General features: G+C 56.4%; 1 protein-coding gene across 2 annotated transcripts; it reads right to left on the reverse strand.

Annotated features, from left to right (window-relative positions):
• Nucleotides 1-933: 933 nt before the first annotated feature.
• On the reverse strand, nt 934-9,911 carry DUSP15 (dual specificity phosphatase 15). 2 transcript variants are annotated; one of them, XM_086701943.1, is made up of 7 exons: nt 9,788-9,911; nt 8,767-8,800; nt 7,070-7,152; nt 4,490-4,539; nt 3,670-3,744; nt 2,354-2,525; nt 934-1,497 (listed from the first exon to the last, which is right to left on the reverse strand). In XM_086701943.1, the coding sequence occupies exons 1-7, from the start codon at nt 9,797-9,799 to the stop codon at nt 1,225-1,227; spliced, it is 699 nt and encodes a 232-aa protein (XP_086558069.1). In that variant the 5' UTR covers nt 9,800-9,911; the 3' UTR covers nt 934-1,224. The 2 variants fall into 2 exon arrangements, with proteins under 2 accessions (XP_086558069.1, XP_086558068.1); XM_086701942.1 differs by lacking the exon at nt 9,788-9,911 and adding an exon at nt 9,532-9,702.
• Between the last annotated feature and the right edge of the window lie 254 nt (nt 9,912-10,165).

The following is a 10,165-nucleotide window of genomic DNA, read 5'->3' on the forward strand; positions in this document are numbered from 1 at the left end:
TCATCCTCGCACTCCCAGTACTGGCATCTGGGCCTCCCCCACAGCTCTGAACACAGTCTTGGTGCATAGTCTCTGAACAGTGCTTGGTGCATAACAGGAACCCCATACAAGTGGCTATTAGGTCAGGGTTTTTTCAGACCCCTCTCAACCCCAGTTGAAAGTAACCTTTAGGTTAGGAAAACTCAGCTCGGATGACCTCTGTGTACCCTTGGGGTCAGTTTGCTGCTTTCTTGGGCTGCCCTGAAGCCTCCTCTCCTCAGTGGCTGCCCTGGGGCTTTCAGCTCTAGGTGGGCAGGCTCTTAGTGGGAGAAGGTATTTGCAAATGATCTATCCAAAAAGGAGTTAATATCCAAAATATGTAAAGAACATATTCAAGTTACCACCAAAAAGCCCCAAATAATCCAAATAAAATGGGCACTAAGGAACTGCTTCTTAACAACCACCACAGGGCACAGACTGCCCAGGTTCAAATCCAGCCTCCCCTACTCTAGCTGTCCTCAGGCAAGCTGCCTACCCTTTCTGAGCCTGTTTCCTCCCGAGGATTAAGTGCACTCATGCATGTAAACAGGCAGGCATGAAAAAGGCACTCCCCCATGGCTTCCTAGCTAGGATCTGTAAATAGGGAAGAGGAGGGAGCTGGTGAGGAAGAGAAGGGCTCAGAGGAAGAAAGAGGTTCAGGGAGAAGGAGGGGTTCAGGGGCCTTTTCAGGAGGCCAGGGCTCCGGGGACGGGTGGGGGTGGGGGGTCAGGGCAGCGCATGGAGTCTCGGAGTTCAGCCCTGCCCACTGCAACTTATGGGAGGTGGCAGGCTCCAGCCCCCGGCAGATTTCTGCACCCCCGCCCTTGCGGAATGATTAGGAGGAGCTCAGACGGACAGCTTCTGTGTCTCTTTAATATCCTCCAGGCCCACCTAACCCCCACCCACCCATCCCACTCCCGCTGCCTTTAAGGGTGGAGGCCCGGGTGCCCCCTCCCCCCGGCCCAAGGACTAAGGCACCAGGCGGCTGCAGCAGGCCGGCCCAGACACAGAGACAGACGCGCAGAGTTGGAGAACACACAGACTGCGGACGCGGACGAGCAGGGCGGGCATGGGGGCGGGGCTCAGGCCGCCGCGGGGGCTCCCACAGGCTCTGGGACCGTCCTGGAGGCCGTGGGCGGCCCAGACAGCCCCGAAGGGGACCAGTCGAGTCGGGAGGAAGAGGGGCGCGACGGCGGGCCGGGATCCTCACTTGCCGCCCTTGCGGGACAGACACCGCGGGAGGCAAGAGAAAGTCTGCTTGACGCGCGCCAGCAGCGGCAGCGGCCGGTGGGCCTCCCGGGGCGGCCGCGGCACCAGGCGCTGCAGGGTTCCCTCGGAGGCCGCCGCGTGCGGTGCGGGGGACGCGGCCGCGGGCGCAGAGCCTTGCCGGCAGCGCTTGCACAGCGGCAGCAGCGCGCGCACCTCCTCCTCGTCGCGGAAAGGGCTTTCTCCGAAGCGCTCCTCCAGCTGCCGGCGGAGCTGGGGGAAGGGAGGGGGGTGGGGACGAGACGGGGATCGGTGCCAGGCCGCCGGCGGATCCCCGCACCCCGGCCCTGGTCGCTTCCGCCGGCCCGAGAGCTCTCCACCCCTCTCTGGGCCCCTCCCCTTCCTGAGCATCCTCCCACCTCGCCCTAGACGAGCCTCCTCCTCCCTATCTTCTCCGGACCCCCCCCCCCCTTCCCCTTTGCCACCCCGTCTTCCGACCCGCTAAAGCGACGCTCACCCGCCCCCGGCGCAGCGGAGACCCTCTTCTCTGCGCATCAACTCCACCCACGCCGGCCTCTTCTTTGCCCGCCTCTTTCCTAACGTGGCCTTGCACATCAGCCTCTGAGAACCAGCCTGCCACCCCGGAGAGAGCCTTCCTGCGGCTGCTTCTCTTATGTCTCTCATCCCTTGTTCCGAGGGAGGCCTCGGTTCCTGCCATCCCCGTGTGCCCTCTGCCCAGTGGGCCTAAGAGAAGGAACTGATTTGGCCTCACCAGGGACCCAGGGGTGGAGTAGGGAAATGGCATTTCTCCCCAAAGGGGTCAAACATTCAAATGCCTTCAGGTTCCAGGCAGGTAGAGCAGGCAGTGCTGGGACCTGGTCAAATTGAAGGGTCCATAGTCTGGCCCAAAGGCAACCCAATTCTAAACTAAAAAAGAAAAGGGAACATCTGGCTGACCGAACAAAATACACCTAGGGACTAGATTAGCTCAAGGGTCATGAGTTCAAGACCCGAGCAAAATCTCCTGCCAGCTCTGAAGCATAGGCTAAATTCTTTGCAGTCGGTGCTCAACTCAAGCAGGAAGAGTCTCCTAGCCCTGCCCAGCTCCTGCCTCTGCCCAAGCCCCTACCTTCCGGGAACTGCCCCAGCCAAACTCTTCAAGCTGCTGCCTAAAGCCTGGGTTGGGGTTGGCGATGGGCCGGGTGGCCTTGATGGCTTCAAGCACGTCCCGCCAGCCAAGCCCCGTCACAGTCATCACATATGCCGTCACGATGGTGGTGCTGCGGGAGATGCCTGCAAAGCTGGGAGACCCCCCACCCACCCACCCACCAGGCTTCAGGGAAGGTCCGATCTCCTCCATGCCCTACCCTCAGGCACCCGGTCTCCACCTCAGCTCTCCCACCCTCTCCTCCTGAGCTCCCATCACAAAGAACCCACTAGGACCTGTTTTCCTATTTCCTTTGCCCGTGCTGTTCCTTCTGCCTGGAGTATCCCCCTGGCACTCTCCCACATCAAAGGTCCGAGTGAAACATCACTTCATCCATTCAACACACATTTCCTGACCATCTGTTATTTTTCAGGAACTGGGGACATGGCGAGGAATTAATAGACATTGTCTCTGCCATCCTAGGGCTTACAGTATGGTTGGGGGAGACAGACGCTAACCAGGGAAACAATTCAAGGGTGATAACTGCTCTGAAGATGAGTCCAAGAGCTAGGAGATCCTATAGGAAAAGGTATTAATCTAGTTAATGGAGAGGGATTAGGGAAGGTAGTGCCAGCAAGCTGAGTCCTGAAAGATGGGTAAGGGTCAGTCAAGAACATTCTGGGCAGTGTATGAAGCCCATGAGGTAGGAGCTGGTGGATTTGAAGTGTGGGGAGTTGGCCAAGGCGGCTGGAGTGCGGGAAAGGGGGACAGAGGGTGACAGGTTGGAGGAGCTGCTCCCATGATTTGGGCTCTGGCAGGGCTGCCTTGAGTCCAGTGTAGGGTAGGTGCTCAGTGGGAAGTTAAGGGATGAATGACCTCAACTGATCCAGGGGCTATGGGAGGACTCAGGGGTCCTGTCTCCCAGCCCAGGGTTCCTGCTCTGCCCTATTTCCTCAAAAGCCTAGAGGGGAGGAGAGGGAGCCAGAACTGTTGGAGAGTGTCGAGCTACCTTCCTATCCCTCCTGGTAGCCCAGCAGGTCAACATTCTTTTCCCTATTTTACAGATGAGGAAGTGGAGCCTCAGGGAGAAACCGCTCTTTGGCCTTGGCCACACAGCTGGTAAGGCACAGGGCCCTGGTTGGAGCCCCTGATCAGCCTCCATGAGAGGACTGATGGACTGTCATATATGGCAACAGGCTGGAGAAGGTGCCTCCCAGGTTCCCCATTCGCCATAGGGTGAGTGTGTGTTTGGGAGGGCAGTTCCCCTACTTCCTGCCCTCATTCCTCTCTTAACTCACCAATGCACAAGGCAGTTCCCCCCATTGAGGCGGCAACAGTGGATGAAGTTGATACATTCTTTGAAGTGCTTTTTGCTAGAGAAGAAAGCAATAGGGTAGGGAGCGCTGGGGGGCAGGTCTCCTGGGAGTTGTCTCCCTCCCCACTGACGGGATGTCAAGAGCCCTGGATCCTCAGGTCAGCCAGCCCATGCAGCGAATAAGGGCCAGGACTATAGTACAAGTGGAGGTGTGTGTGAAGCAACAATGGTGGCATGTCAGCCAGTGAAAGAGGCCAATAATGAGAAATCCTGCCACAGAGGCAGGAGCACCTCTCCAGTGGGTCCCACGGATCCTATTGTCATAGAGGGTTTATCTTGATCTTTCAAGGCAACGAGTGGGAGGAGACAGAGGAGTCCCACTCCTCTGGGGTCTGCAATCTGATCTTTGATCCCTCTCAGAGAGGGAAAGCAATTCGTGCAAGGTTACACAGCTAGTAAATGGCAAAGCCTGGCTGGAGCCCAGACATCTTAACTCCAGGGCCAGGAATTGGCTGAGCCTTCAGATCTGCTGGGGCATCTGGTCCTGAGACAGGACAGTCTCTCCATTTCTTCAGCTGAAGACACCGAGCTCTGGGAGATTAAGAGTCTTGGCCAGGGGCATTGGCCAGGGCATGGCTGAGACAGACATAGGTCTGAGTGACCACTGGTGCGAGGGTCCCCAGGACAGCTTTCTGGTGTGAGTCCTCTCTGTCCTCCCCCAGACCCCCCCCCCCCCCCCCCCCCACCGCATCACCACAGACGGCAGCTGTCTGTCCATCTGTTGGTGTATCCAGAGAACTTACATGGGTACCTCAGGGGTGTCTGCCACAGGGATGCGAAGGTAGGTTATGTCCTGCAAGTACAAAACACACATGGGCAGTGGGGGGCCCTTGGCTGCAGCCCTGACCCTGGCCTGGGCTGCCCAAGCACCTCCTGATCCCAGGCCAGTTCCCACCCCTCTCCGACCACTGTTGCCCTCTCTATCTGAAGAGGGTAGATAGCATGCGTGAGTGCCTCCCAGCTCTATCCAGAAACTTCTGAGAAGATGGTATCCTAAACTCATAAGGTGACTTGGGCATGAGGGCTTGATAAAAAGGATCCAGGGACCTTTAAGAGGTGGGAAAGGGCCACAGCAGTAACTCTCTTCCAAATGAGGATTACAAAACTATAGCATAAAAAGGGCAAAACAGGGGGCGCCTGGCTGGCTCAGTCAGTAGAGCATGCAACTCTTGATCTCAGGGTTGTGAGTTTGAGCCCCATGTTGAGCACAGAGATTACTTTTTTTTTTTTCCCCAACGTTTTTTATTTATTTTTGGGACAGAGAGAGACAGAGCATGAACGGGGGAGGGGCAGAGAGAGAGGGAGACACAGAATCGGAAACAGGCTCCAGGCTCCAAGCCATCAGCCCAGAGCCTGATGCGGGGCTCGAACTCACGGACCGCGAGATCGTGACCTGGCCGAAGTTGGATGCTTAACCGACTGCGCCCCCCAGGTGCCCCGAGATTACTTTTTTAAAAAGAGCATGGGCGCCTGGGTGGCTCAGTCAGTTGAGCATCTTGATTTCAGCTCAGGTCATGATCCCAGGGTTGTGAAATCGAGCCCCATGTTGGGCTCTGCACTGAGTGTGGAGCCTGCTTGGGATTCTCTCTCTCTCTCTCTCTCTCTTCCTCTGCCCTTCTCCCCCCGTGTGTGCTCTCTCTCTAAAAAAATTTGAAGAATATAATAAAAAATAAAATTTAAAAAAGGGCAAAACATTTTATTACCTTGAAAAGAAACAAAGCCATGAAAATAAGTTTATATGGCTCATTAATTATGGTTATCAAACTATGTGCTAATTATTAAAATAATCAAGGAAAGCATTGCCAGTAATTTCTCCAACAAACTTGCTATTATATCCTCTACTTCATGCTTAACCTTCACACAAGATCATAAAGATGATTTGTGCTCAAGAATCACTTTTCTCAAGGACCTCTTTTAATTCTTTGATATTCAAATGACTCTTTTCAAGTGCCTGGCCCACCCTCAGCCACAAGCTAAGGGACCCCAGGCCAGATTCTCATTTGTTAATGGCCTTGGGTGAGATTCCAGCCCTTCTCTGACTCACTTTTCCCAAGGTCACACCATCCTGCATCTTTTGCAAGGTTTGCAATTTCACTTTGCAACACATTTGGCCTTGGGATTGCTTGCCATTATCAAACCCTGGCTGGTAAATAGACGGGGAGGCAGGGCTGCCTGTGGGAAGAGGGGAAGGCGGTTGGAGTGGGGACTCGTTTGGCAAGCAGTCACTTCATTAGTCAATCTGTTCACGACTTGACAACCTTCCCTGTGCAATCTAGTGACTGCATACTCCAAATACTCCAAAACAAGCCTGCCCTATAAAGCAAAGTCAGACTCCATTGACCTGGATATTTCTTGTCTGAATGACACTGAGCACCACAGATTATTGGAAGTTGCTCTTAGAGACCGTCAAATCTGACACAGGGGGAAACTCAGGCCCAGAGACTGAGAGGAACCTGTCCAAGGTCACACAGCAAATCTGTGAACCTGGTTTGAGCTCAGATCTCCAGAGCCCTTTTCTACCCACTGTTCTTCCCCTTTAGTGGGTGACACAGACTCTAACAGATTAGGAGGAGCGGGCTGTCTTTATGGGATAAGAATATGACTAGCTTTGTTATATCACCTGTAAGTTGTTGGCTGTTTTGCGGCTGTTAACAACTCAGTGAGGTAGGTGCAACTGAGGCTTAGAGAAATGAAGTCCTGTGCCCAAGATTACAGAATAAGTGGTCTGGATTTCCTAGTTTTCTCTTCTGGTTTATAACACCCGTACCCCGTCTTTTCCAGGACTCCAGAAAACCGGTATCAACCCTTCCGGTGGGGGCCGTGCTTTACAATGTGCAAAGCATCTTCACCGTCCTGCAGCCCCTTTGCCTCCTCACAACAGCCTCTCTGGGGGCAGACAGGACTGAGGGATCAGAGGCCCAGAGAGGTGAAGTCACAGCTCAAGATTACATGGCAAGACACAGAACCCAGAATCATCCATTTGTAGCCATCCATTCAGCTGGGCAACGGGAAGCCCATGTAGGGTCCTCTTTAAGATTCAGGGTGAGGCCTCTGGGGTCAGATGGTCAAATCTTAGCTCCTCAGCTTCCTGAATGTGTGACCTCAGGCAAGTTACTTGACCTCTCTGGGCCCTAGTGGCCAAACAGGGATCAAATGGGGATGCTAATGTAAAACAAATCAGTTTTTAATGGAATGACCTAGTATAGGTCAGGAAGACAGTATAGGACCCGGCGCATGGTAAGTCCTTGATAAATGGGTGCCACTGGGGGTCGGAAGCCCCCTTCCCCACCTACACACGGCCCAAAGATGGGGGTAAAGAGTACCTGCAGCAGAGGCTGGGGTGACTCGTGGATGGAGATGATGTGTGTGATCTTATTCCGGCCCAGCTGGTCCGGGTCTTTGGCATCTGAAAAGAGACAGGATGCCTGAGCCAATCTGGTGGGTGCAGCTTACGTGTCCCTGTTGGCCACGAAGGGTGGGAGCTCACTGCCCAGCTCCCCTCCCCACCTCTCCCTCTCCACTTTGGCCCACCCTCTGCCAGCTCCCTGCTCCTTGGCCACTTCCTGTCACGCTCCTGCCGTGACAGGTCCTACCACACCCCAACGCTTCAGTCTTGTCGCGGGGGCACCCATAAGTAACAGCCCAGCCTCTTCCTGGTCTTGCCCAGGCTGTTCCCTTCCATGGCAAACACCCTTCCCTGGCATATCCTTGATCCAGCAACTCTTATTTCCAGGAATCCTGTCTACAGAGGGGTTTGCTCACACAGAAAGCTGGGTGTAGAGGATGATGTTCTCTGCGGTTCTGCTTATAATAGCAGACACACCAGAAATAGTTAAAAATGGGGGCAACCTACACGTCCACCGTAAGAGAACTGGATAAATAAGTATTGTCATCCTTGAATACTGTGCTGCCCATTGAAAAGACCTCTATGTGCTGATGAGCCAGTGTGTCCACAATATATTATTAAATAGGAAACAGGTTACAGAACAGCATGCAGAACAGGTTCCCATTTGTATTTTACATATTATATCTGTATCTACAAAGATCTATGTAAACTGACCCAGGGATGAACCTCATGCTTCCATCAGTGGCTATTTCTAGGAGCTGGAATCCCAGTGTGTACAGATTTTTTATCATTAGAATAAATAACACTCCTCCCCTCCTTCTCCAAATGTCTACTTCATTCAACACATTTACTGAGTGCTTACTAGGTGCAGCCTTGGCTGGGTATGAGGGTGTGGGGGCAGTTTCGTGGCCCCTACCCTCATGGGGCTACGGACTTAAAAAGGATTCAGAGCTTACTTAGCCTAATACTCCGAAATCAAGTGGCATGAACTGCCGAGGGGCCTTCCAGGGAGGAGATCAGATTTATGAGAGTGGAGCATCTAAGCTGGGTCGGGTGGGAGAGGCGCAGGCGTGGTGGGGAAAACCCTGCCCCTCGCACAGATGCCCCTCCCTCTCTGAAGTTTTCTCTGACTGCACATGGAAATGTGTGGAGTCTCAGGATCAGCCTGTCTCTTAGCACAGGCCTGGGATAGATAGAGTGCCATGGCCTTGGGAAAGAGGGGACAGTGCTCACTACCAAGTTTCTGAGGTAGAGTCTAGTCTCCAGAGACCGCCCCTCTGTGTAGAAGGTTGTGGTGGGGTGGGGAAGGCTCCCAGTTTCCCAGCTAGAAGCAGCACCCCCAAACAGACCTCAACTCAGAACCTCAGGGCTGTAAGAGCCCTTAGAGGTGAGTGGACCTTGTGCTGAGGGAGAGGCTGGGGCTCAGAGCAGGTGCAGACTTGCCTGGCATCTGGCAGAAAGGGCGGTTCTGAGCCCTCCGCACTGAGGACATTCCCCGCCCACATATCCCTTAGTCCTCATGAGCTCCCTCTCCCTCCCAGCCTGGCATTGCTTCCCTGCCCCCGGCCCCATTCCTGAGCGCTTCCAAGGTGCGTGGGCTGGAGCATGAATGGTGGACACAGGCCTGGGACAGGCAGAGTGCCACAGCCTTGGGACAGTGTGGGCAGTGCTCACCAATGAAGTTTCCGAGGTAGAGTCCAGGAAGTACCTACAGGAGAGACAGGCTGTGGTCAGTGGGGTAAGGGTGCACGCCCTGCCCACCTGGCAGCTGGGGGGCCCACAGCCCATCTCTGTCCCATGTGAGGTGTCTGGACCTCAGGACTCAGGGAGCCATCTCCTCTCCCTCTTGGGCCTGGACTGTGAGAGGGGCCTGGGATGGCAGGAGAGGGGCACCAGGGGAAGCTAGCTTGGGCAGGGGTGAGAAGAGAGGGAAGGAGGATCACAGAGGAGTGGGGCAAGGGGAGAGGTGGACTTACCAGGTGTGTGGGGGGGTGTCTGAAGAGGGAGGTGGGAAGGCAGGGACAGGTGGAGGGTCAAGCAGAGGCAGAGGGGGAAGGATGAAGAAACAGCACCAGACAGAGTCCAAGGAGTCAGAGACAAGGGACACAGAGACACCTGGAGACAGGGAAAGGGACCCAGAGAGATAGAGTGTGGGAGTGACAGCCACAGAAAGACCCAGCAAGAAATAGAGTCACAGAAACAGGCAGAGAGACAGAGGCACAGGGAGAACAGACCAGAGAGACACAGGAAGACCGAGACGTAAGCAGAAGACACAGGGACGCAGGGTCAGAGAGTCACCGGGAGATAGAGATCTGGACACACAGAGCGTCAGAGAGAGGGCCAGAAGGTCAGAGGCGGGCACAGCGACCGGGGCAGAGCCTGCGCCGCGGCGACACTGGGGGCGGCCAGGTGCGAGCTGCGCGATCCCCGACCCCCTACCTTGGTCATGCCATTCCCCATGATCACGGGGACGGGGGTCCGGGCGCACCCCCAGCTCGCCGCCCGGAGAGCGCTCGGGTCACAGCTGCCCTGCTGGCCCACGCCCGGCGCCTGCAGCCTGGCGGGGAACAGGGGCCCCTGCCCGGCCGCCGCCGCCGCCGCCGCCACCACCGCCCGCCGACCCCCGGCCAGGGAGGGAAATGGTGGTAGAGCCGCCGCCGCCGCCGCCGCCACCGCCGCCGCAGGCTCCTCCTACCCCCTCGGTCATGTGGGGCCCCCCCCACCGTGGGTCGCGGCGGGGGGCTGGACAAAGCCCCAGTGTGCCGGGCCCAGGGCCCGCGGGACAACGGCAGCTTGTTGGGCCGCGTGGGGCCGCCACCTCCGGAGGTGGGGGCGGGGGCTCCCCCCCCCCCCACCTGGCACCGTCTGGCGCGGGCGGGGTGGGCGCGGGGGCGGGAAGAGCCCCCGGCCGGTGGCGCAGCCGCTCAGATCACAGCTCGGGCGCTGCCCGGACCTCCCTGCGGGCCCTGGGGCAGCACGCCCAGCTCCCTGGGCCTGGCCGCGGTTTCCTAGCAGAAACGTGACGGGGGCCTGAACTTGGATCGCTGTGGGTCCCCCCATATTCAGACACTGT

This window comes from Puma concolor, chromosome A3, assembly GCF_028749965.1.
Source record: "Puma concolor isolate L17-30 chromosome A3, mPumCon1.1.hap2, whole genome shotgun sequence".
Lineage (NCBI taxonomy): Eukaryota > Metazoa > Chordata > Mammalia > Carnivora > Felidae > Puma > Puma concolor.

Bases quoted from the DNA above. Each gene is read 5' to 3' on its own strand.
- DUSP15 (XM_086701942.1), bottom strand. From the start codon at position 9,552: ATGGGGAATGGCATGACCAAG. The intron at 4,540-7,069 runs GTACTCTTTACC...TTGTACTTGCAG, and splicing joins CACCCCAGCCTCTGCTGCAG to GACATAACCTACCTTCGCAT. The intron at 1,498-2,353 runs GTAGGGGCTTGG...CCCTTCCCCCAG, and splicing joins GCTGGGGCAGTTCCCGGAAG to CTCCGCCGGCAGCTGGAGGA.